This window comes from Symphalangus syndactylus, chromosome 3 (genome assembly GCF_028878055.3).
Source record: "Symphalangus syndactylus isolate Jambi chromosome 3, NHGRI_mSymSyn1-v2.1_pri, whole genome shotgun sequence".
In the NCBI taxonomy this organism is placed as follows: domain Eukaryota; kingdom Metazoa; phylum Chordata; class Mammalia; order Primates; family Hylobatidae; genus Symphalangus; species Symphalangus syndactylus.
This window is the reverse complement of record NC_072425.2, coordinates 24,128,440-24,156,062: the sequence shown is the minus strand read 5'-3', so window position 1 is coordinate 24,156,062 and position 27,623 is coordinate 24,128,440. Positions and strand designations below refer to the sequence as shown.

At 40.6% G+C, this 27,623-nt stretch overlaps 2 protein-coding genes across 5 annotated transcripts in view; one reads left to right on the top strand and one right to left on the bottom strand.

Annotated features, from left to right (window-relative positions):
• Positions 1 to 18,526, bottom strand: part of FBXW2 (F-box and WD repeat domain containing 2) — a 29,462-nt gene extending 10,936 nt beyond the window's left edge. The window contains exons 1-5 of one of the 4 annotated variants that reach the window (XM_055271294.2): positions 18,430 to 18,526; positions 18,225 to 18,333; positions 12,848 to 13,265; positions 3,339 to 3,533; positions 1,085 to 1,218 (exon numbers count right to left, since the gene is read on the bottom strand). In XM_055271294.2, coding sequence (XP_055127269.1) covers positions 1,085 to 1,218; positions 3,339 to 3,533; positions 12,848 to 12,950 — 432 coding nt within the window. In that variant the 5' untranslated portion in view covers positions 12,951 to 13,265; positions 18,225 to 18,333; positions 18,430 to 18,526. Of the gene's footprint in view, positions 1 to 1,084; positions 1,219 to 3,338; positions 3,534 to 12,847; positions 13,358 to 15,271; positions 18,334 to 18,429 lie in introns of all 4 variants that reach the window. The other 3 variants (XM_055271292.2, XM_055271293.2, XM_063636061.1) reach the window with 3 other exon arrangements.
• Positions 18,327 to 25,158, top strand: B3GALT9 (beta-1,3-galactosyltransferase 9). Its single transcript, XM_055270047.1, has 4 exons — positions 18,327 to 18,367; positions 18,462 to 18,649; positions 18,881 to 18,888; positions 23,682 to 25,158. The coding sequence occupies exons 1-4, from the start codon at positions 18,327 to 18,329 to the stop codon at positions 24,783 to 24,785; spliced, it is 1,341 nt and encodes a 446-aa protein (XP_055126022.1). The 3' UTR covers positions 24,786 to 25,158.
• The last annotated feature ends 2,465 nt before the right edge of the window (positions 25,159 to 27,623 follow it).

Sequence of the window (27,623 nt, the reverse complement as noted above, 5' to 3'; positions counted from 1 at the left end):
AACCCCCTTCTCAAAAAGTTTTCTCTGAACTAATTACTTTCCTATACTTTTTTTTTTTTGAAAGAGTCTCACTTTGTCGCCTAGGCTGGAGTGCAGTGGCACGATCTTGGCTCATTGCAACCTCCGCCTCCCCAGCTTCAAGTTAATTCTCCTGTCTCAGCCTCCTGAGTAGCTGGGATTACAGGCACTCACCACTACGCCCGGCTAATTTTTGTACTTCCAGTAGCGACAGGGTTTCACCATGTTGGCCAGGCTGGCCTCGAACTCCTGGGCTCAGGTGATCTGCCCACCTTGGCCTCCCAAAGTGCTGGGATTACAGGTGTGAGCCTCTGTGCCTAGCCCTAGACTGTCTTATAGAACACCGTACTGTTCCTTCACAAAACTTAACACAATTTAAAATGATATATTTACCCATGAAATTGTTTAATAAAACTATTTCTCCTATTAGACTATCATCCACATGGTGAGGAGTAGGTCTATTTTGCTTACTCCTGTTTCCTCAGCCCCCTCGTAGAATGGGATCGTAAACTCAAGAAAAGTGCTTCTGCGTGGTATATCCATTATTAATACTGCATTTGATCCTCACAACAATCTTGTTTTTTTTAAAAAAGAAAACATTACAATATTTTACTAAAGATCCTGTACAGTTTTCTTTGTCCTACTTCTTGTTATTTTTTCAAAATGAAAATTGCTTTTCTGATTAAAAAAGAAACATGTTTATTCTAAAGGGAAAAACGCACCCACAATCCCACCAGAAATACCCACCTTCAACATTTTGATGCATGAACACATTCAGAAACCGGTATCACACTCTACATACTTTTTTGTATGTAACCTGTTTTACTTGCCCCCTCTATCCACCTAATATATAGTGAGCATCTTTCCATGTCCATAAGTCATTTATTTGTTAAACCATGTATTAAGTACCTTCTACTTGCTGGTCACTGTTGTGTACCATTATGCTTTGTAGGTACAGCAATTTCATCTTATGACTCACCTAACACTTATAAGGCAGTGTCTACCATCCTCCACCCCCTCCCTCAAAAAGCCTGATAAGAAGGAGACTTCTTCTAAGTCTTCCTACCTTGGTGACCCATTCCGTGTGCCCGGTGAGTGTGTTCAGGCATGTCCCAGCAGATAAAGCCCATACTTTCACAGTGAAGTCTGCAGAGCCGCTCACCAAGATATCCAGTTCATCATTGTAGTCCACACTAAATACTAGTGCATATAATTACACAAAGTTAAAACATGTCTCTGTCAGTGGGTCTTTTATAATAGAGTTCAATAATGTTTATTTTCCCCAATTATATAATTTCCCAACCAGAGACACTGTAAGAATGGTGCTATTCAACTAGCAATTTTCTGCTAAAACTATTTCAAAATTTTTACTATTATAGCTTATTATTCTAAGGTGGAAAGTCCTAGGAATAATACAATCTCTTTTATTTGTGGTAGCTATAGTGAGAGGCAAAACAAGTGTTGGAGATAATGGCATTCCTTCTTAGGACTGCCTGCCTGATACTACACAATACTTTATCTAATTTATGCAGGAAAACAAAACGTACATGGTCCTACTCTGATACACACTAACAGTAAGACAAAATATACAGAATAGAAGCTGCAAAACAGCACCCAGACTCAAGAAAACCCAATGTAAAGACAGAAAAAACAAAACAAAAACAAGGATCTAAAAGGTTAGATTAAGCCATTAACTCAAAAGTGTCTGAATTTCTTCACAGCTGTATCCCCAGCACCAAAAACAGTGTATGCTGTATAGTGTGTACTCAAATATTTGTTTTCAAATGTATACCAGTTCTAAAGGAACATTAGGGACCCAGAGATGAAGACACTGATTCTTCCTTTAAGGAACTCAGTCTAAGTAGGGAGTGGAGGAGGAAGCCCAAAAAAAAATAAATGTTTACCTCTTGCTAGGGAAACATCAAGGAGAATGACTAACTCTGCCCAGGGGTATCAGGGAGGACTTCAGGGAAGAGGCGATATTGGAGATGGGCCCTAAAGGATGAGCAGAGTTTATCAAGGAAAGAAAAAAGAATACTGCAGGCAGAGGGAATAGTAAAAGTATGAAGTTAAGAAAAACCTCAGCAATGTCTAGGCAACAGTAATAAAAATTTTTAGAGCAGGGTTCTCAAAGTTGATCGGGAATAAAATCACCTGGAAGTCATGGTACATCTTAACATTGTGGAACATAACACTCAATTTAACATACACTTCCATGCATACATGCACCTTCAAATATTAATTTCTGAACAAGTGGTAGCAGACAGCAAAGACTGAAGAAGAGTATATAGGAGGACAAATAAAATGAAGCAAAAAATATGTGTTTTTATTAGCCTAACGGCTAGTTTTACTTCAAAGAATCACTAAGCACCAGATACAGTGCAAGTAACTCCAGTCACATGGGTGAACAAGACAGATAAGATCACTGTCCTTATGGAGTTTAGTCTGGTGGGGAAGCAAGATTATCATATTTGTATGATGAGTGGTCTACAGTAATACAAGTTACTGGGAAAGAGGGACCCAACCTCTTAAGGGAGTTTTGGAAGGCTGCTCATAAACGTAATGCTTCACATTACAGACTATGACTCTCAGAGGCTAAAGCAGTGGGTAAATGGGGAAAAGGAAGGGAGCTGCTCAACACAAGAGGCTGGGAAATAGCTCAATTTCTACACAAAGCCCCCACCCCCAACCCCCGCCAAAAAAAAAGCAACAGAGAAGCTCAAATCTCAAGGCTATATTCAAATGACCAGTTTTTGCAAAATAAGGCTGCTATACATTTACTAGGAAACATTCAGGTATGTTTCTTTTGCCTTATCTCTAGGTGGTAGCTTGTTTTAATCAACTGTCAACCAAGCTCAAACTGGATGTAATCTGTGTAGAACACACAATCTAGGAACCACCATCACACCAAAGAACTTTCAGCCCTAACGCTACAAATAAAGTGGAATTTACACAAGTAGGATTTACTCAGTTTAGAGGTATGGAATCTGATAAAAGCCAAGGGACTGTCTGTTCAATAGGATATAAATGAAACAGGAGGGGGGAGAGAGAGAACGAGAGAAACAGAAAGAGAACGAAAACTACCCTTCCCACCAGAAGGGTACACACATAGAAGAAAGCAAGAAAAAGCAAAACTGGGTAAAACATTCGAAATAAGAGTAACTAGAATAAAGGGAAATAACTGCAGTGACTAAGAAAGAGGGTTGAAAAAAGCAGGTTAAATTTAAAAAAAAAAAAAAAAAAAAGCATTTCACATTCTTGGCTCATGGCTTAAAAGGATGAGGCTAAGTTGTAAAAACCCTTGAAAAAGGGCAACCCACCCGCCCCCGTGTGCCCCCGAAAGTGCTGGGTCCTGGCTCCGGAACTCCATTCCCAGCAAGCCACAGTGTTGTCAAAGGAGCCTGTCACAAGCTTCTGTTCATCAAACTTCACCGCTGCACAAGTGTGGGTCTGGATGCCATAAACGCACTGCCCTGTGCTCACATCCCACAGCTTTGCAGACAAGTCATCTGACCCTTCAAGAGAAAAACAGGGAGGTTAATAAGAAAACAAACACACTAAAGAAGGAAAATCAATCCCAAAATCATGGTGTTCTTCAAGAACATTAATGGTCCCCTCCTCTAGCACTCTACTTTACCACTGAGGAAATCAAAGCATGGAGAGAGTAACACAACTTGCTTAGAGTCACCAAAACGGAGTCAAAAGCACTAGGACAGAATCCAAGCTTTTTGGGTGAGACACTTTCCCTTAACTTTTCAGGCTACAGAAGGGCATTAGACTAAAAGCATCCCTTGGTGCTTCCACTTGAAAAATTTCATAAATCCTTGGCTATCATGAGCTCTCTGATTTGACTTCAAATAGATAGGTATTACACGACTGCATGTTTACACTTGGATACTTGTCCATTACCCAAGAGTTCTGAACAAATAAGGATTGTTAAATACTAAAGGTGTTTGCTGAAATATATTCCACTCTAAGGCAAGTCAAAGACAAACCTCAGAACTTCTGCAAAAGCTAACTGCTAATTGCTCCAGTCATCTTGAAATATGTGAATGAAGAAACCTCAAGGAAAACCTGGGATAAATTATCCCCAGACATTCACAACTCAACAAAGAGTTTGTAAAGCCTCTTAAGATTCTGAAGGGAAAAGTTGGCTTTATTTCTGCCTCTGATGAAAATTCTATACTAATCATGGTGAAATTCAGGACTTTGCTTTAAGTTTAAAATCCTAATGATTAATTCATTCTCACAATGACCCTTTAATAAGCCTCAACAAATAAAAAGACATTTTTGAGAATCCACTAAATACAGTCTCTATGATAATGGCACTGTATCCTAGGAAAGCACCAAATGACCAGTCTTTAAAAAGCTGAAATGACTAAATAAAGCCAGCCACAATTCTACCTTTAGTCAAGAACCACTGTTTGAAACAATGGAAAAATATCTATCACTTATGAAAGAGCTAGAGTATGAATTTTAACCTGGGAAAACTATGACAGCATACTGAAATAAAGACTGTATTTATTGTCACTTTGCTATTTAGACTGTTTCCTTCTGTACAAAAAGAGGGGTAGGACTTGGTTGGTTCTCAATGGCCATGTGATACAACTGAATCATCTGGGAAGCTTTATCAAAACACACAGGCAGGTCCCTGTTTTCAGAGAGTTTAACCTGGGAACATTGGGGGCAGGGTCCAATAATCTTAAAAGTTTGCCAGGTGATTCTAACTCATCAGCAATATTTTGAGAGCCAATGGTCTACAACGGTGCTATCCAACAGAAAATATAATGCAAACTGCAGATATAATTTAAAACGTCCTAATAGTTACATTAAAAAAGAAATGTTGGGCCAGGCGCAGTGGCTCATGCCTGTAATCCCAGCACTTTGGGAGCCCAAGGCAGGCGTATTGCCTGAACTCAGGAGTTCAAGACCATCGTGAAAACCCGTCTCTACTAAAATACAAAAAATCAGCCGGGCATGATGGCGCGCCTATATTCCCAGCTACTCAGGAGGCTGAGGCATGAGAATCGCTTGAGCTCGGTAGGCAGAGGTTGCAGTGAGCTGAGATCACACCACTGCATTCCAGCTTGGACTACAGAGTGACTCCATCTCAAAAAAAAAAAAAAAGAAATGTTAGCCAACATGGTGAAACCCTCTCTCCACTAAAAAAAATACAAAAATTAGCCAGGCATGATGACGTATGCCTGTAGTCCCAGCTACTCAGGAGGCTGAGGCAGGAGAATCACTTGAACCCGGGAGGAGGTTGTAGTGAGCCAAGATCACACCACTGCACTCCAGCCTGGGCAACAGAGCAAAGACTCTGTCTCAAAAAAAAGGAAATGTGTTAAAATAATTAAATGTGTTTTATTTAACTCAGTATGTCAAAAATGTCATTTGAACATGTAATCAATACAAATATTGAGATATTTTATATTCTTTTACATTGTAAGTCTTTGAAATCCAGTATCTCACACCTCCATTTGGACTAACCAGAGCTCAAGTACTCAAAAACCACGTGGCGCTAGTGGCTACTGAACCAGAGAGTGTAAGCCTAGATAGTCTTTAAGGCCTTCAGCTTAGGCATGTTGTGACTGTATTCCTAAGGAGCTAGAGTAGGAAAGGAAATCATTTTAGTTCCTTTATGAGCCTGGTTTTGGTTACCAGTTTTCAACTGGGGTCTCATTCATTCATTCAACATATATTTATAGAACTTCTGTGTCAGGCAGGACTCTTGTTCTCATGGCACTCAGTCTACTTGGGAAGACAAAAAGGCTAAACAAGCAATAATAATTCAGTATAGTAGCTGGTAGGCACTACAAAAGCCCATAGCAAATACAAGGAGCAGACAAGAAGAGAAAACGTCTCAGGCGAGGCTCCACTGAATTTATGCCCATGCTCTAACACGCAATTGGACGTGCCTTAGGAACTAGCATGACTGGCTCTTCAACTACACTCCTCTTTTGTTTTTAAGCTGGGCTTTGGTATAGGACTGTTTCAAGAAAGAATATCATGGCAAAAAAAAAAAAAAAACCTTTAAGTTTTAACTAATTTAAATCTAAAGGATGAATAAATTAGCCAGGCCAAAACAAAACAAAGGAATAGTATATACCAAAACTTTTTCTGTAAAAGGCCTGATAGTAAGTATTTTAGACTTTGACCTATTGAGTTGCAGTTACTCTCTTCTGCTGGATTTGGCCCACAGTCCACAGTTTGCCAATCCCTGGTATATACCTATTAAAGCAACTATTAAATATCTCTATATACAACACAAAAATTATTGAAAAGGAACTGGGATCAAGTCATAAAGAACTATTTGGAATCATTCAAAAAACCATCTAGGAGTTATTTACAATGCTTGTCAAAAAACACTGCCTAAAACATGAACACTGATTATGAAAACAGTTCAGTCTGACTGCGAAATAGTGGCAAGGTTTGGCTGCAGAACTGGGTTAGGAGGTTGTTTAACTATGACCTTATTTGCATATCAGAAAGATCACTATGGCTGTATCATGGAAAAAGGTTTGAAAGGGGGAAAACTAGAGGCAAGAAGGCAGTTAAAAACCAGGGGAGAGGACAAACAAAATGTGACACATACATGGAATATATTTTATTTATATATACACATACATATATTTTACTTATATATACACATACATACACACATATATTTATATATACACATACATACACATACACATACATACATACACACATATACACACACATATATATGTACACATACATACAAACATACATACATGGAATAGAGTTATTCAGCCTTAAAAAGGAATAAAATTGGCCAGGTGCAGTGGCTCACACCTGTAATCCCAACACTTTGGGAGGCCGAGGTGGGAGGATCACCTGAGGTCAGGAGTTTGAGACCTGCCTTACCAACATGGAGAAACCCTGTCTCTACTAAAAATACAAAAATTAGCCAGGCATGGTGGCGCATGCCTGTAATCCCAGCTACTTTGGAGGCTGAGGCAGAAGAATTGCTTGAACCTGGGAGGCAGAGGTTGCGGCGAGCCAAGATTGCGCCACTGCACTCCAGCCTGGGCAACAAGTGCAAAACTCTGTCTCAAAAAAAAAAAAAAAAGGAATAAAATTCTGACACGTTATGATAGGGAAGAACCTTGAAGACATCATGCTAAGTGAACTAAGCCAGCCACAAAAGAACAAATACTGTATGATTCCACTTACATTAGGTTCCTAGAGTAGTCAAATTCATAGAAAGTAGAATGGTGGGCCAGGCATGGTGGCTCATGCCTGTAATCCCAGAACTTTGGGAGGCCGAGGCTGGTTCACCTGAGGTCAGGAGTTGGAGACCAGCCTGGTCAACACGTTGAAACCCCGTCTGTACTAAAAATACAAAAATTAGCCGGACACGGTGATGCACGCCTGTAATCCCAGCTACCCAGGAGGCTGAGGCAGGATAATCGCTTGAACCTGGGAGGTGAGGTTGCAGTGAGCCAAAATTGAGCCACTGCATTCCAGCTTGGGCACCAGATCGAGACTGTCTCAAAAAAAAAAAAAAAAAAAAAGCAAGCAAGCAAGCAAGCAGAATGGTTGTTTTGCCACAGGCTGTGGGGGAAGGGGCATGGGCAATGTTTAACTGACAGAGTTTAGGCTGGGCATGGTGGCTCATGCCTGTAATCCCAACACTTCGGGAAGCTGAGGCAGGAAGAGTGCTTGAGCCCAGGAGTTCGAGATCATCCTGGGAAACATGGTGAGATCCCATCTCTATAAAAAATACAAAAATTAGCTGGGCGTGGTGGCGCACACATGTAGTCCCAGCTAGTTGGGAGGCCAAAGTGGGAGAATCGCTTGAGTCCAGGAGGTAGAAGTTACAGTAAGCCAAGATCATGTCACTGTACTCCAACCACTCCAACCTGGGCTACAGAGTGAGACCTCATCTGAAAAGAAAACCCCCCCAAAAACAAACAAAAAAATTGGATACAGTTTAACTATATAGTATATTATATACTGTTTATATAGTTAACACTGTATAGCGTTTAACTGATACCGTTTTACTTTGGGAAGATGTAAAGTTCTGGAAATGGATAGTGGTGATGACTGCACAACAGTGTAATGTACTTAATGGCACTCAACTGTATGCTTTAAAATGGTTAAAATGGTAAATTTTATGTTATGTATGTTTTTGCACAATTTGCAAAAAAAAAGGTTATCCAAACTAATTATTTAAACTAGTTGTTATAGGAAAACATTGTGCCATTCAGTTTTACACCCTAAAAAAAAAAAAATAATAATCAGGTTGAGTCGAGTTTCATTTTATAGTGATGCAAGTCTACTCCTGAGAATCCTTTAGGAATCACTGTTCTCTGCTCCTTTCTGGCTTTATGTCAGCCTCCCCTCTGGACTCCCATTTGCTGCACTGGCTAACCCAACATGTTTTCAAAGAGGTCACCAGTGATGCAGCATAGAGGTGAAAGAGGACTAAAGAAATGTGGACTCTTACACTGCACGAAAGAAAAAAATCCCTCCCCATTCAGTATCTTAAAAATCTTAATAATACTTTTTAAAAAATCAGACTATTGCACAGAACTCTAGATTTCAGGCTTCTCTTGAAGTCAGATCTAACAACTCTGACCCTGAATCCCACCCACATGGCAATAATTTATTACAATGGAGCAGCAGCTGCACTCTTTAGAAAGGCAAGTATTCTTGATTTGCTATAGTTCACACAGAGACTTTTACCTCAGTCAGGTCATCTTCCTGGTCCCAGTGTGTATGTTCCACAAGAAAAGAACTGCTCTAATTCATCCATGTATGCCCTCACATTGTTTTTCAAACAGCAGGCATCCCATAAGTAAATATCTACTGAACAGCACAAAGCATAATAGATTCCTTTCTTACCATTTCAGAAACAAATTGCGAAAGAGAAGGATAACTACCTCAATGCCATTAGCCATTAATCTCTTCAATAAAACTGTCTATTGCTTACTCAAGGCACTAATGTGAGAGTCACTGTAAGTTTATTGCCAAATTCAGGGTTTCCTAATTCCACCACAGTGAAAATTCAATCTCTTAAGTAACAAGATGACACAAACACATGTATAATTCTGTAACAAATACTTCTCTCACAGTTCCAGGGATGCTGCTGTTAGAAAAATTAAACTAATACTTTGGATCATTTTCAACCACCGCACAGCATAATTTTAAATATGCAAACCTGATGAATTTAATCAGAATAAAAATCACATTAACATACAGACCCACTGAGAGAATAATCTTAAAATGCAGAATTGTAGATATTAACTTTCCAGGTAGAGAATTCAGTGAATACTTCCCATTTACTTCCACTCCAAGTAACTGCAGTTTTTACTACATTTCAAAAATAAGGTTTGATGAGAGAAGAAAAAGCTTTTTAAAGCAAGAGGACCTAGGCATGGTGGCTCACACCAGTAATCCTAGCATTTTGGGAAGCTGAGACGGGCGAAGTGCTTGAGCCCAGGAGTTTGAGACCAGCCTGGGCAACATGGTGAAATCCTGTCTCTACAAAAAATACAAAAAGGAGCCAGGCATAGTGTTGCTCGCTTGTAGTCCCAGCTAAACTCAGGAGGCCTATGTGGGAGGATCACCTGAGCCCAGGAGGTGGAGGTTGCAGAAAGCCAAGATCACACCATTCCACTCCAGCGTGGAGCTACCCAGTGAGAGGTTGTTTCAAAAAAAAAAACAAAAAAAAAAAAGTGGCTGGGTACAGTGCCTCACACCTGTAATCTCAGCACTTTGGGAGGCTGTGGCAGGCAGATCATCTGAGATCAGGAGTTTGAGACCAGCCTGACCGACATGGTGAAACCCATTCTCTACTAAAAATACAAAAATTAGCCGGGCTGTGGTGGCACGTGCCTGTAATGCCAGCTACTCAAGAAGCTGAGGCGAGAGAATCGCTTGAACCCAGGAGGAGGAGGTTGCAGTGAGCCGAGACTGCGCCACTGCACTCTAGCCCAGGTGACAGAGGAGCTCCTGTTTAAAAAAAAAAAAAAAAAATGCTAGAGGTGGTTGTGAAAAAATGGTCAACTGCCAGTAGGAGCTCCAAGCTCCAAGGTGATACTGCATCTTAATCTTCTTCTTTTTTTTTTTTTTTTGAGACAGGGTTTTGCTCTGTTGCCCAGGCTGGAGTGCAGTGGCACAATCTTAGCTCACTGCAACCTCGACCTCCTGGGCTCAAGCAATCCTCTCACCTCAGTCTCCCAAGTAGTTGGGACCACAGGTGTGAGCCAGCACACCCAGCCACTTTTTGTATTTTTTGTAGAGATGGGATTTTGCTATGTTGCCCAGGCTGGTCTCAAACTCCTGGGCTCACATAATCTGCCTGCCTTGGCCTCCCAAAGTGTTGGGACTACAGGCATGAGCCCCCTCATTTGGTCAACTGCATCTTAATCTTTTAAATTCATGAGGCAAAAGAGACGTGGAAAAGCCATCACCACAACAGAGAAAGTACATCAAAGCGTAGAAGAACTGGTGATGCTGTTCTAGTAATCACAAGGAAAATAAAGTGTGAAATAACTTCAGGATGACAAACCAAACCACGAAATGCTTTAAATCAAATGTTTATTTTCCAAAACCAGCAGAGTGTCTAGCATTTCAGAGAAAATACCACCACATAATATATACCCTTAATGAATAAAGAAATGCATTGTAAAACAGTCTTGAGAAATGATACATCTCAACATTAAAAATATTTAAATTGAGCCTGGTGAGACTCTTGAGGGAGAAGCAAGTTACTTAAGACGATATTGGTATGGCATCAATTCAATCTATCTGGAAAGGGCACTAAGAAGAGCTATAAAATTGGGCCGGGCACGGTGGCTCACACCTGTAATCCCAGCACTTTGGAGGGTGGATCACCTGAGGTCAGGAGTTTGAGACCAGCCTGGGCAACAAGGTGAAACTCTGCCTCTACTAAAAATACAAAAAAAAATTAGCCGGGTGTGGTGGTGCACACCTGTAATCCCAGCTACTCGGGAGGCTGAGGCAGGAGACTCGAACCCTGGAGGCAGAGGTTGCAGTGAGCCAAGACTGCACGACTGCACTCCAACCTGGGCAACAGAGTGAGACTCCATCTCAAAAAAAAAAAAAAAAAAGAGCTATAAAATCATTCATACTTCTGTATCTGGTGATTCTACTTTTAGGCTTCTGTCCCAAATGAATTCAAGGGAAAAAGAGGTAATATAAAGACACTAATAAAAACAGAAACAATCTGAATATGCATTGATACGGTTAAGCTTTGTGTCCTTACCCAAGCCTCATCCTGAACTGTAATCCCCAGGTATTGAGGGACAGACTTGGTGGGAGGTGACTGGATCATCGGGGTGGCCGCCCATGCTGTTCTCGTGATAGTGAATTCTCTCCAGATCTGATGGTTTTATAAGGGCCTCTTCCCGCTTCACTCACACTCTCTCTCTCCTGCTGCCTTGTGAACAAGGTGCTTGCTTCCCCTTCACCTTCCGCCATGATCATGTTGCCTTCTGACATGATTGTAAGTTTCCTGAGGCCTCCCCAGCCACGTGTAACTATGAGTCAATTAAACCTCTTTTCTTCATAAATTACCCTGTCTTAGGCAGTTTTTTTTAGCAGTCTGAGAATGGACTAATACATGCATTAATATGGAAATGGCTAAATGACTATTGATATATTTACACAAAGGAACAGTTTATACTGTAATATACAAATGTTTATTGGAAGTTATCTTGGATAAAAAAGAACACCAAGTATTTCTATATATTATATACAATGTAAGGAAACAGGCATTGGGATTATTAGCAAGAACTGCCTGGAGCTATTCTAAATGCTGCCTAAGAATTATTTACATTGCCTGTCAAAATGTATTATCTAACACATGGGCATTAGTTATAATCATATACAGAAACACACGCCCATTATAAATGGAAAATAATATATAATTTATTTTAGATTTGTAATAATTATATTGTTTCATAAAATTACTTAATTGCCTAGTTTAAAAATATCCAGCTCTCTCTGTTCCCAGGCCCAAACTCCAACTTCTACTTCTTCTACTTAGAATCACAGGATTTCAGAGCAAGGAAGAAATATCTCCTTTCATATATACATATATATTTATTTTGAGATGGAGTCTCACTATGTCACCCAGGCTGCAGTGCAGTGGCACGATCTCAGCTCACTGGAACCTCCGCCTCCCGGGTTCAAGTGATTCTCCTGCTTCAGACTCCCGAGTAGCTGGGATTATAGGCGCATGCCACCACGCCCGGCTACTTTTTCACATTTTAGTAGAGATGAGATTTCACCATGTTGACCAGTCTGGTCTCGAACTCCTGAGCTCAGACAATCCACCCGCCTCGGCTTCCCAAAGTGCTCGAATTACAGGCATGAGCCACTGTGCCCGACCTCCTTTCTCATATTTTAAAGATACAGAGAGGTTAAGTAATTTGGCCATAATGATCTAACTACTTGCTAGGATTAGATACCAATTTTTCCAGTTTTTTCCTCAAATATCAGTGCCAACAGAAAAAGAAACAGAATTTAGCAACATAGAGAACTACACATGGAGGAAACACAAAGAAAAAGTAATCTATAGCTTTGTAATTCACATAATGTTTAAAAGACAGTCTGAAGCGTTTTTCTCATAAAATTTTATAAAAATGATTGTGTTCTCTAGAGAGAAGGAAGAGGATAAGGGGGGAAAATCCACTCAGGAATAGAGAAAAAAACGACACTGTACATAGCTCATATAATCAACATTTGTCATTCTCAAAGCTGAAGACTGGTTCAAGATTACACCCTATGAAATACAAAACAAAACCCAAAAAACAGTTTCAACATCTCTTACCTGTACAGAGAAGTCCATCTTTGTAGTAAAGTGCATACACTCTGGCACTGTGTCCAATTAATGATGAGGTTTCAAAGGCTTCATGGTCCTCCAGTTGCTTCATTCTCAAAATAGCCTTCAAATAAACCTTCTTCCAGTGCAAAGCGTCCTGAACAGAATCATCTATCTGCCAGCCCAAATTTTTACATGCAGTCTGCCACACCTCTGTACAGGCACTTATCACCTTATTCCATTGTTTAGAGACGAGGCAGCATGTGAGTAAAGTCTGAGGATCGAGCCATTTTAACAAATAAAAACTGAGCTCCAGGGGAAGGAGTTTGAGGAAGTCCCGCTTGAGGAGAGTCTCTAGGTTATTGGAGAGATGCCTGAGCTGGACTGCCCCACTCAGACTAATCAGGTGATCCAGAGTTTCATTTTTCTGCAAGTCCGTCAGAGAAAGAAATGTAACAGAAATGTTATCAAGCCATGTCTCAAAGTCCTTTCTCTCCATAAGGTTATGGAAAAATTTACCTGTGGCACATCAAAATATTGTATTAGTTCTGCTCAAAAAGACTGTTCAAGCAAGACTGCTAACAAATGAAGTATTAAAAATTAGTGTAAAAAATCTGCCATTACAACTTTATGCATAGTTACATTACAACTTTACAGTTAATACACCATATTTATCTGAACACTTTCCATGCATACAAAAGAAAACACATTTGAGAAAACATACTTTAACAAATCATGAATCCAAAATATAAGTCAGTGAAACAGATTGGTGTGTGTGACTTATTCCTTTTGAAGTCTAGCACATGCTACATGCATCTTCATAGTAATAGACTTACCAACAATTCATTATAAAACAGTATATTTTATAATACACCCCTCTCCCATCAAAATCATTATAAAACAATTTCCTTAATGAATTCCTTAATACATTCTATTTGGGTACTAAAATCACAAAAGCAAGCACCAGATGTGACAATCAGAAACAAGTCTCCTGAGCAGTAACTTGAGACACTGATTATCATGGCACGCACAACCTGTCACCAAAATCATAGAACTGACTACTTGGTTTTGCAACAGATGTTCAGATGAAAAGGTTTAGGGAAGAAAAGTAAGCAGGTGTCGTAAGTTATCTGCCTCAGGAATTCTGGTTCTTCCAACTTCTTTATGGCACTGCCTGTTTAGAACATGAATTACAAAAGAACTTATGTGGCTTTAGTCTGTTTTTATAAGCCTCATATGAGCTAGTGACAACTCTAAACCACGTGCCCCCGAGAGCCATGAGGGTCCTGGAGGCCTGCACAGATAAAGCAAATTAATAATCCTGATGTTTATAAAACACCAGAAAATAGACATTATCATCTTCACTTTGCAAATGAGGAAACCACAGGTTAGAGAAGGTATGTGATTTGCCTATATTCACAGGGCTATTAAATAGCCACAGAACAGACTGGATGCCAGTGCCCTCAAGATCAGGGTACCAAGCTCTCTGTCTAAAATAAGAGACAACCAGGAGAACCACGACCAAGTGGTAAGATCTGGAGGTAGTGTGTCTACCCATTAGACCATTTTCCACTTTAGGAGAATGACAAATTCCTCCTGAGCTAACTGTAACAATTTTTTTAAAGTATCCTGTATTAGTGTCAACAGGTGTTAATTCACTCTTAATGAGGATTAGACTAATGAAAGATTACAAAAAATATAACCAGTAAAAACTATCTTTCTCAAAACTATGTGTTAATAGATGTTAATGCTGGGTGATGTGTACATAGGGTTATTATTCTCTTTATTTCCATATATTTAAATATTTCCATGATTTAATAAAAACTTTCCTTCTGAATACTCAGTTTCTCACAAGACTGTCATATTAATTTTAAAAACATATGTCCAAATTAATGTGAAAAAGGAAAGTTAATTTCTTTCCAGACATATCACCTAGATCAGGTCTACACAAAAAGCAAGATCTCATCTTCCAACTTTGTTATGTAAGGTGAGTAAAATCATTAAGGGTCCAATATCAAATTTGGCAATAACATTCTTAGACGAATAAGCAGTCTGATTTATTAGTAGAAGCAACCAAACCTTGCAATCACATCATCTGCTAACAGTTTTGATTTCTGGAACTGTGACTAGACTTCAAGATAATACTTTTGAAGCCAAAGTTTGGGCTAGAGAGGATTTATTCATCTGTATTAAAAATTTACTTAGCTGAAAAAAATAATCAGATGGCTAAAAGTTTTATCGACTTATCACACAATAACAAGCCCCCTCCTTCCTCTAAATCCTAACAACCCTCTTATCTATATAACATTTCTTCAAAATCTCTACTTTTAAAAAATAATAATTTGCAACAAGACAAAGCAATTATCTTCTGTGGGCATCTGCATATTGTCATAATAGCTAGTTAATTAATACTGGTCAATTAAAAACACATACCAGGCTGGGCGCGGTGGCTCATGCCTGTAATCTCAGCACTTTGGGAGGCCGAGGCGGGCGGATCACGAGGTCCAGAGATCGAGATCATCCTGGTTAACACAGTGAAACCCCGTCTCTACTAAAAATACAAAAAATTAGCTGGGTGTGGTGGCAGGCGCCTGTAGTCCCAGCTACTCGGGAGGCTGAGGCAGGAGAATGGCGTGAACCCAGGAGGTAGAGCTTGCAGTGAGCCGAGATCACACCACTGCACTCCAGCCGGGGCGACAGAGCAAGACTCTGTCTCAAAACAACAACAACAACAACAACAACAACAACAAACCACACACCTGCTCCGGAAACATTTTTAACAGTGAAAAGTGTGGTATGAGAAGCTTCCTCCATCACATCTACACATACATATATACACACATACACACACATGCTGACACACATCTATTGTAGAAATGCTTGTATTTAAGTGAGCTGAATTGTTAAATTGTTATTCAAATGGCTACAAGGCAAATTTAGAATACTCATTAAAATATTATCAGGTTCCCATCATTCATAAATATCTAAGAGACATACTATAACATGCCAAATTCACATGTATACCTATGTAACAAACCTGCACGTTGTGCACATGTACCCTAGAACTTAAATTTAAAAAAAAAATGCCAAATTAATGTGCCCATGACACCGCTAAAGATTATGGAAGAAGCTTTTTCAGAGAGCACCTCTAAAAAGTTCAGCCATGTCTGAGATTTATATATTCTCCTAACTCCTAATAAAAAAAATCTTCCCGACTCTTAGATTGCCTTTTAAACCACTCAATCCCTTGTAGGATTGAGCAGTTCACCTCTGATTATTCTGAAAAAGGCATTTTTTTTCCCTAAAAAAGTCTCACTAACTGCAGAATGCACTATTTAAAAAACACCAATTTTTACTTTCCTAAAGGGATCAACTAACTTTGGAGGGGGCTTTCTAAGGTAACAGGTCTAAACTGGACTCTTTTAGGCAGCCTCTAGAAATATTATACACTAGTTGCACAAACCTCAGGAAATGGGATTTCAATTCAACCTGAGGAGCTTTTAAATCTCAGCGCTTTCCAACAATGGAATAGCTCCCTCCAGAGTAGTGAGTTTCCCATTACCACGAACAGTCAAGGACAGTTGGACACAGAGGCAGAATGTGATAAATGAAAATACTTTGGAGGTAGGTCAAATGTTTTACTGATTCAGCCACTTCCTGTGTGATTATGGGCATGTCCAACTAACTTTTAAGCTTCAGTTTTATCATCTGTAAAATGGAAGCCATCATCCAACTTGAAGGGTGAAACTCAGAAATATAGCAGGGACATGCTTGGCACAGTGTACAGTCTAGCGGGTAAAAACTCAAATGGTACTTTTTGTTAGTTTTACTACTATGAATATCTGGCAGGAAAGATTTCTGTGACACTAAGGCTGGAATGGACATGACCACTAACATCTCTTTTGACCCTATCATCTTATCACTAAGTTTCTCTTCAAATCACCTGGAAGAAAAACTCAAGGGCTCAAACTTATTAGGGGTTTAATTTTATAAAGAAGAGCACCTGTTTATTGGAGGCTCTAGTTTCCCAGTAGGTGCCTTATTCTATCCACATTCCCTGCTGTTTGGCCCCCTTACCCTACGTCCCTGTCTCAGAGTTAACAAATTCAACTTGCCCTCTTGCCTTCAGTATTAATAATCACAAAGTGGGTCATGTAACAAAAAGACTCCTAAATTGGAAAATGAGAGCCTGGGTTTGGTCTCAGGTTCTGCCATTAACTCCCTGTGTTACCTAGGCAACTCACATATTTATATTGGTTTTAAAGAAAAAGTACCACTGGTAAACATTATCTCATTTCATCTTCATAACCTCACGGAAGGTATCAGTAATGCCGCCCTTAGCTAACATAATGAGGAAATTTACGGCTCAAGAAGTGGAGTGGCTTTCCCAGAATGGCACAGGAAGTAGCAGGCTCAATATTTTGCCCAGTATCCACTCTCCCAAAACCTATACTCTGAGGTATTAGAGACAGGACCTTCCGGAAAACAGTGTAAATGTGTTTTCCCCTCCTCCTCTATCAGTATCTGGCCTAGTCAAGGGTGAAAGCAACACAATTGTTAGTGGTAGAGGGAAGGAGGCTTCATTTCCCCCTCTTTTCTTATCAAAGAGCACAGAGGCATTGACAACGTATACACACCTATAAACTTATATATGCATAAAATGTATTCTGAATATTCAAGAAACTGATAACCCTGGTTGCCTCCAGAGAGAACTGGAGAGCTGCAGAATAGGAATGAGGGGTCCCTTTTTATCGTATACCTTTTAAAACTGAAAACCATGTAAGTATAATACACTATCAAAAAACAGCCTTTAGTTTTAAGGTGAATTTTTTAAAGCTTTGAAAGAATACAAATAATGTTTATAAAATATGTGTTCTGCAACTCCACTTGTTGCTGGGTGACCTTGGGCAAATCACTTCACCTGTCTCACGCCCTGTTTCCTCACTTGTAAAATACAGCCACGAAGAGCATTACCTACAAGGGTTTTTACGAGGGTTAAACAAGATAGTGCACGTAAAGCGTTTAGCACAGTACCCGGCACGCTGTACGCCTACAGTAAATGTCAGTTACCATTATTACTTAGCATTAATATTGCTATCTTTGCTTTACTTCAAGCAGCACCCCACATACACACCTGTTTTCATGGCATACCCACAATTATGGCGCAGTATAGCGCTTTGTACTTCATAAACCACCTCATCACACTTCATCATCTTTCAAACGTTTGGTAGCCCTGGGACATCACTGTTAACTCATTCCGCAGCTAAGGAAATGGAGGCAGTAACTCCGAAACCCTGTTTTCCCGTCTCTAAAATACAGATCCCATCAACTCATTGGTTGCTCCCAGGTCCCTTGCTCTCGGAATCGTGTTCCGCGCGGCACTGACCTGAGCGAGCGCCCCGGGGCCCGGGACCTCGCGCCGGGTTCACAGCTACTAGGCACGCTCGGGCCACCAGAGCCTTGCAGCGGCCGGGTCCGCTCCGCAGCCATGGCGCCTGCAGTGAAAGAAAAACAGCCAAGGCGCGGCAGGTCAGCAGAGCCGCGGACGCCTAAAAGTCCCCTCCCCAACCGGCCCCGCCTCGCATACAGACCTGGACCTGCGGCCGCTGCTCCCGGTCCGCAGCCTCACAGGGGAGCGGCTTCCGGTGCTGCCTGCGTCATCTCCGCGCGTCCCTCAGCTCCGCGGCGCCCGGCGGAAGCGACTGCACTTCCGGTCCCCGCCCGGAGGTGGCTGGTGGGAGACGAGGCCGGGAGTAGGGGTGGAGAGGAGAGCGTCCTGGGATGCTGAACGCGTGCTGCGTGGCCCTCACGGTGCTTAGGCTGGGTGCAACCTAGAACAGAGCTTCCTTTCGTACCGTACATCTAGGTTTGCATAGCGCGCTTATGTCCCTCCTCCAATCCGATCTTGCACCAGCTCTGCAGTAGTTTTTCTTAGTATCCTCATTTTACGGAGGAAAGGGAGCTGTGGCTTAGAGAAGTTAAGAGACGTGTCCAAATTCATACAACCCATTGGGCACCTCTTTATCCCGAACACTGTTCTAGGGGATAGGGTTAGTGAACAAAAAACGCAAAAACCCCTGACCGCCTGGGCCTTACATCTATTAGGAGGAGGAAGACAGATTAAGTAAGGCTTGTGCAAAGGAGAAAAAGCACGGTAAGGAGGTTGTTGAATGAAAAAAGACAGTCGAGTGATGTAGATTTGAATGAATCACAACATTGACACTATGGCTGTGGCCTGGTTACTTAACCTGTCAGACTTTGCTTCGTCTGCATAGCAATTATAGTGAGCTCCCCATCCGAAGGCTCTGAGTATTGAAGGAAATGAAGCATACAAACCTTTTAGCGTCAAGGACTAAAACTGAGCTAAAACAATCCCACGCACTCTTTCTCAACAGTTTTTGTGTACCATCCCACTCAGTTCCCAAAACAACCCCACAAGCTAGTAACTATTATTAGGCCCATTTTTAGAGATGGGGAAACAAATCAAAACAGGTTTAGGCATCTTTCCTAAGGTCATAGTAAATGGTTGTCATAGGATTTCAACCCAAACTGACTTCAGAGCACAAGTTAAACCTTTTTTTTTTTTTTTTTTTGAGGCAACATATCACTGTTGCTCAGGCTGGAGTACAGTGACATGATCTTGGCTCACTGCAGCCTCAACTAATGCACGCTCAAGCGATCCTCCCACCTCAGCCTCCTGAGTAGAAGGGACCACAGGCGTGTGTCACCATGCCCAGCTAGTTTGTGTGTGTGTGTGTGTGTGTGTGTGTGTGTGTGTATTTTTGTAGAGGCAGGGTTTCGCTATGTTGCCCAGGAAGGTCTTGAACTCCTAGGCTCAAGTGATCCACCTGCCTGGGCCTCCCAAAAAGTGCTGGGATTACAGGGGTGAACCACAATGCCCAGCGCACAAGTTATCCTTGTTTCTCTGTAAGGGTTCCTAAACCATATACGCATACACGCACGTTCACATACATCTTATACCAGCATTGTCCAATAAACCTTTTGCCAGTGATGGAGTTGTTCTGTTGGTGCTGTCCAATAAGGCAATCACTAGTCTCTTGTGGCTACTGAACATTTGAAAAGTACCTGATGTAAATGAACTAAATTCTTAATTTTATTTAATTTTAATTTTAATAGCCACATGCGGCTAATGGCTACCATGCTTGATAGAACAGTCCGATAATATAACATAGACAATAAGAGAGACATATCCAGTAGACGGTAGAGCATGGCCAAGGTTCCAAGCATCCTGACTTCATCTAGGGTACTTGAAACATGGGAAATAAAAATTGATTATGTGGGGTGGAAGTCAACTACGGTGTCCTAAAAGTAAGGTCTCAAGAGAGCAGATTTGATTTGCTAAGCAACAGGATGTCACTCTAGACTTCTAAGTCAGAACGTGACTGATGACAGCATTATAAGACATTTAGGAAGACATACATATACAGATTGGATACTGTCTATGAAAAGGAAGGCAGTACCAGGGTAATCAAGAAAATCAAGCACCCATATCTCTTTGGAGCAAACATTCTCAACCCCAGTACAGTTTGATGAATCAAATTGAAAAGTCCAGATGGAGCTGCCCCAGAGATAATATTGTTTGGACCTCTCATAACAAAGAAACCAAATTGTGCAAATTTAAGCCCAGAGGGGATCCAGGAGCAAAATTCATGACTATAAAAAAATTTTTAAATTGCAAAATGGAAGTAATATTTAATTAAATACAAGACCTATTGAATTGTTAAATTCAGAATATGTAAAAATTCCCTTTCATTTGAAATTTTTAGGTTAGATTTTTCCCACTTTGTAAAGATTTTCAAGATTGCGTGATGGTTGCTGAGAAAACACAGCCAACTTTAAATATAAGAAGTTATTCCTAGCCAAATAATTACAAAAGCTGTTGTAAATGGCAGATAGGAAGATCAACATGTTGGATGTTGAAGGAAAGGACTAAATATAGCCTGGCATGAAAAAAGAATGCTCAGTATAATTGCTTGTGTGACAGGAACATGAAAATATGCTGAATGTTGTTTCTTTTCTTGAAATAAACTTGCTGGTAGAAATGATGTTTGGGATAATTCCTACACATACATACTCCAGGAAAGGAGAAAACATCAAATGTTTAGTTTCTTCAATTCCAGCTAAAATGGACTGTATGTTGTCTTCCATTTTGAGCTAAACTTGCCTGGGGGAGGTAGTTTAGATGACTTAAAATTGATTTAGTAAAGTGCTTGCATAGCCCATACTAGGGATTCTGAATCCTTCCCAATGAGCCATACACCAGACCTCACCATATGATGTTTCTTTGGGAGAAAATAATGCACCCACTAGGGATGAAAAATACTCCTCTATGTCTAGTACAGTTTTTGCATGTGTATGTACCAGGGAGCAGGCATTACTCCAGCTGTTTGGTTTCTTGAGATGCACTCCAAAAAAAAAGTGTAGGATATATCTACTTGCGCAGTGATGCTATGGAGAAGTGATCTGGGTAACTGTTCTTTGAACTTCCACACACACTTTACCAGGAACTCAGCATAAAGATGGGGTCAGTTTCATGAAGTACACAGGGTTGGAAGCATTTGAAGAGGTTTGCTTTGTCTATTCTTTGTTCTGGATTCACTCTAGCTGTAACATGATCAGCACCCACTCTCCTATGCAATCAGCAGGTATTTAGGATAAAAGCTCAGGTTGATTGGCAAGAAACCTTATCCTCAAAGGTTGAGGCACAAAGTACTTTACTGCAATTGCTGTTAGACTGGAGTGATCCTGAGATGTGTTTGGGCATAACTGGCATCTGGACTCAATAATTTCTAAGACCCTGAAATTGCTCACAGGCAACATGCAAGTAAGTGTCTTACAATCTTTAAAGCATTTGATATCTAGTAAAATAGGCTTTGAGGAAGTGAAATTTTTTTCTATGTGTAAATGAGAAAATGGAAAGGAGTTCAGATTATAATTGCTGGGTTTTTTTTGTTTTGTTGTGTTTTTTGACTGTTTAAAGGACACGGGGGCCAGGCGCGGTGGCTCACGCCTGTCATCTCAGCACTTTGGGAGGCCGAGGCAGGCGGATCACCTGAGGTCAGGAGTTCAAGACCAGCCTAACCAATATGGTGAAACCCCGTCTCTACTAAAAATACAAAAATTGGCTGGGAGTGGTGGTGCATGCCTGTAATCCCAGCTACCTGGGAGGCTGAGGCAGGAGAATCGCTTGAACCTGGGAGACGGAGGTTGCAGTGAGCCAAGATCATGCCACTGCAGTCCAGCCTGGGCTGCAGAGTGAGACTCTGTCTCAAAAATAAAGAGAAAGAAAGAGAGAGCAAGGAAGAAGGGAGGGAGGGAGGGAAAGAAAGAGAGAGGGAGAGAGAAAGAAAGAGAAAGAAAGGAAAGAAAGAAAGAAAAGAAAAGAAAAAGAAAGAAAGAGAAAGAGATAAGTAAAGATAGGAATTGTGATTCTCCAATGGTTAAGAGTGAGCTTTGGGGTTGGGCACGGTGGCTGTCACCTGTAATCCCAGCACTTTGGGAGGCCGAGGTGGGCGGATCACCTGAGATCAGGAGTTTGAAACCAGCCTGGCCAACATTGCAAAACCCCATCTCTACCAAAAATACCAAAATTAGCCGGGCGTGGTGGCAGACGCCTGAAATCCCAGCTACTCAGGAGGCTGAGGCATGAGAATCCCTTGAACCCCGGAGGCGGAGGTTGCAGTGAGCTAAGATCACACCACTGCATTCCAGCCTGAGCGACAGAGTGAGACTCCGTCTCAAAAAAAAAAAAAAAAAAAAAAGACTGAGCTTTGGAATCTGATAGATTTGAGTTCAAATCATGCCCTATCCCAACCTCTTACCCACTGTGTGACCTTGGGCAAATTGCTAAGCTATTAAGCTACTCAGATGCTCAGCTTAATTATGAAAATAACTTATCTGAAAGGGATATTACCAGGGCTAAATGAGTTAAGACACATAAAAGTGCTTATCACAATGCCTGGCACAAAAGCAAGTGCATAATAGGAGGTAACAATTATTATGGGAGGCTTTATTGATCGAAGATCCAATGAAAAGGGATTTAATTCATTTAATGTTCCCTGGCTCTGTTATACTACAATTCTGCACATGCCCTTTCAGACAGAAAGTTTCCATCTGTGTTGATGAGGTAGAGTACGCTTGGCCTAGGTCTGTCTTACATCTCTGAAGAGGTGCTATGCAGATAGCAGTAATCTGTCCATATTGACGGAAATGTCAGATAGATTAGGAGACATTGTCAAAACAAACTCTGATTCAGTATTAGATTAAATTGGAAAGTCATACTAGAAGAATGTAAATATTTGATAGTAGCCAGGGTGTCATGGCTAACAAAAGCAGCCACTTCATGGAAAAATAGCCCCTGACTTTTGTAATTAGAGAAGAAATGGATCCAGGTGCTCCCATTCAAGAAAGAACATCATGTATTTTCCTACAGGTTTTTATCACTGTGATACCACTTGTTAAGTTATATCCATGTGTCTGTGTCCAATTCTTCTTGGTAATCCCAATGTCCAAGACAGTGCCTTGTACATAGTAAGTAAGCTTTTATCCAAACAAGCAAGAAAACAACCAACTAACACTTTACACAGTGTTCACTTTGTGCCAAATACTGGAATCAGCAGCACTGGAGAAGACAGAGACACGATGCCTGCTGTCCAGGAGACCACAATCTAGTGGAAGAAATAGATAATAATAATATATCACAATAAACACTTAAAATAGAGTGTACTGCTAAATGCTGTGAGAGGTCCGTATAGGGCTCAGTGAGAGCAAAAACAGGAATAGAGATGAAGCCTGAATGAACACGTGTCCTTTTCCTTTTTAGGTGACTTTCTGCAGACTTCGGACTCACCAGTGGTGTTTCATTCTATTTAATGTCATCCTATTTCACGCCTTGCTTTTTGGGGCTGACTTTGTGGAGGAATACTTTCTGCATTCTTTGCCTTATATAGATATGAAAGTTCTTGAAATTAAGAATAAGGCAAGAAAATTGAACATCGAACCCCTAAGAAGTAATCTCTCCAAATATTATGTCCTGAGCCAGTCGGCAATATGTAAAGGGAAGAACATTTTTTTGCTGTCTCTTATCTTCAGCAGCCCAGGAAATGGAACAAGACGGGACCTCATTAGGAAAACTTGGGGCAATGTGACCAGTGTCCAAGGGCATCCCATTCTCACACTGTTTGCTTTGGGAATGCCTGTTTCAGTAACTACCCAGAAAGAGATCAACGAAGAGTCCCGTAAGAATAATGATATAATTGAAGGAATCTTCTTGGACAGTTCTGAGAACCAAACCCTGAAGATCATTGCAATGATACAGTGGGCTGTGGCTTTCTGCCCTAATGCCCTGTTCATTCTCAAGGTGGATGAAGAGATGTTTGTCAATTTACCAAGCCTGGTAGACTATCTTCTCAATCTGAAAGAACACCTAGAAGATATCTATGTAGGACGGGTTATTCATCAGGTTACACCCAATAGAGATCCTCAGAACAGAGACTTTGTCCCTCTTAGTGAGTACCCAGAAAAATACTACCCAGATTACTGCAGTGGTGAGGCCTTTATAATGTCCCAAGATGTGGCTCGGATGATGTATGTGGTTTTCAAAGAAGTACCCATGATGGTGCCAGCTGATGCATTTGTAGGAATTTGTGCTAAGTCCATTGGCCTTATACCCATCCACAGCTCAAGGTTTTCTGGGAAAAGACACATTAGATACAACAGATGTTGCTATAAGTTCATTTTTACATCCTCAGAAATTGCAGATCCTGAAATGCCCCTAGCATGGAAGGAAATTAATGACGGAAAAGAATGTACACCATTTGAGACATACTATGGGCTCATTTCCTGCAAACTTCTGACGTACCTTGACAGCTTTAAACGTTTTCACATGGGGACCATAAAAAACAATCTCATGTATTTTGCTGATTAGGATTTCTTTAATTTTCCTTAGGAGTCTATTATTTTAAAGTTACCTTCTACCCTGTTATGGAAAGCATCCCTTCTTCCTCGTGTTTTATGTAGGTTCTCTGAATCTTTAATTTTACTTGCAAAGGTACAAAATGTTTTCTGTGCTCTGGTGTACTCAATTACTGAGATCACATTTTAAGAAATTTAAGTTGGTATAGCATGAGTCTTTTCAAAATAAAATATTTCTTTCAGAAGAGAGAACATTATGTTTCATTGTTCGTTTAGTTTTTGGGTTTTTTTTTTTTTTTTTTTTGAGACAGGGTCTGGCTCTCACACAGGCTGGAGTGCAGTGGCGCAATCTCGACTCACTGCAACCTCCACCGCCTGGGCTCAAGGGATCCTCCCACCTCAGCCTTTTGAGTAGCTGAGACTATAGTTATGCGCCACCATACCCGGCTAATTTTTTTTTTGGAGACAGAGTCTTGCTCTGTCGCCCAGGCTGGAGTGCAGTGGCACCATCTCAGCTCACTGCAACCTCTGCCTCCCAGGTTCAAGCAATTCTCCCTTCTCAGCCTCCCAAGTAGCTGGGATTACAGGTGCCCACCACTACACCTGGCTAATTTTTGGTATTTTTAATAGAGGCGGGGTTTCACCGTGTTGGCCAGGCTGGTCTCGAACTCCTGGTCTCAAGTGATCTACCCGCCTGGGCCTCCCAAAGTGCTGGGATTACAGGTGTGAGCCACCACGCCTGGCCTAATTTTTGTATTTTTTGTAGAGATGGGGGTTTCATCATGTTGCCCAGGCTGGTCTCGAACTCCTGGGCTCAAGTGATCCTCCCACCTCAGCCTCCCAAAGTGTTGGGATTATAGATGTGAGGAACCGCACCTGGCCAATACACCATTCATTATAACTAAGTTTTTTTTATAAGCTGACTAGTAAAAATTATGTATATTTATGTTGTACAACGTTTTGATGTATGTATATGTTGTAGAATGGCTAAATCAAGCTATTTAACATATGCATCACCTGACATACTTTTTTTGTAGTGAGAACACTTAAAATCTACTCTACTAGCAATTATCAAATATTCATATATTGCCGTTAATTGTCATGACCATGATGTATGATAGATCTCTTGAACTTACTCCTCATGTCTAACAAAAATGTTGGATCTCTTGGCCATATCTGCCAAGTTTTCCCAACCTCCAGCCTCTGGTAACCTCCATTTACTCTCTGTTTCTATGAATTTGAGTTTTTTTACACTCCACATATAAGTGAGCTCATGCCTGGTTTATTTCACGTAACATAATGCACTCCAGGTTCATCCATGTTGTTGGAAATGACAGGATTTCTTTCATTTATAAGGCTGAATAGCATTTTATTGTGGATATATACCACATTTTCTTTATGCACTGGTGGACACTTAGATAGATGCCACTAATCTTGTGAATAATGCTGCATTGAATGTGGGGCAGGCAGATATCTCTCTGACATACTGATTTAATACCTTTTGGATATATATCCCGTAGTGGAATTGCTAGATTGTATGGCAGTTCTATTTTTAATTTTGTGAGGAACCTCCTAATGGCTGTATTATTGGTTTACCAGAATGGGTCATTGTGGTTTTACTTTGCATTTCCCTGATGATTAGTGATATTGAGCATTTTTTTTTTCATATACCTGTTGGCCATTTGTACTTCTTCTTTTGAGAAATGTCTATTTAGGGCCTTTGGTCATTTCTAAGTCAGGTTATTTGGGCAGGGCACGGTGGCTCATGGCTGTAATCCCAGCACTTTGGGAGGCCAAGGCAGGTGGATCACCTGAGATAGGAATTCAAGACCAGCCTGGCCAACAGGATGAAACCCCACCTCTACTAAACATACAAAAAATTAGCTGGACCTGGTGGTATGTGCCTGTAATCCCAGCTACTCGGGAGGCTGACACAGGAAAATTGCTTGAATCCAGGAGGTGGAGGTTGCAGTAAGCTGAGATCATGCCACTGCACTCCAGCCTGGGCAACAGTCTGAGACTCCATCTCAAAAAATAAAATAAAATAAAATAAATAAATCAAGTGATTTGCTTTCATGCTATTGTGTTGTTTGAGTCCCTTATCTGTTTGGATATTAACCCCAGAACAGATATATGGCTTGCAAATATTTTCTCCCATTCCATAGGTTATCTCTTCACTATTGCTGCTTTTGATATGCACAAGCTTTATAGTTTGATATCATCTCATTTGTCTATTTTAGCTTTTGTTGCCTATACTTAAGGGGTCATAGCCAAGAAAATCTTTGCCCAGACCAATGTCATGGAGCTTCCCCCACCTATGTTTTCTTCTAGTAGTTGTACAGGTCTTACATTTAAGGTCTTACATTTAAGTCTTTAATCCATTGTGAGTTGATTTTTGTATATAATGTGAGATGAGGGTATACTTTTATTATTCTGCAGGTAGACATCCAGTTTTCCCAGCACCATTCATTGTAAAGACTATCTTTTTCCCATTCAGCGTTCTTGGCATCTTTATCAAAAATCAATTGACTATCAATGAATGAATTTATTTCTGGGCTATTGTCTTCCATTGGTCTATGTGTCTATTTTTATAGTGTACATGCTGTTTAGATTATTGTAGCTTTGTTAACAGATGTTCAAATCCAGTAGTATGATGCCTTCGGCTTTGTTATTTTTGCTCAAGATTGTTTTGGCTGTTCAAAGACTTTTATATTTTCATGTGAATCTTAGTATTGTTTTTCTATTTCTGGGAAAAAATATCATTGGAGTTTTACTAGGGTTTGAATTGAATCTGTATATGGCTTCAGGTAGCAGGGACATTTTAACATTAGTCCTTCCAAACCATGAATGT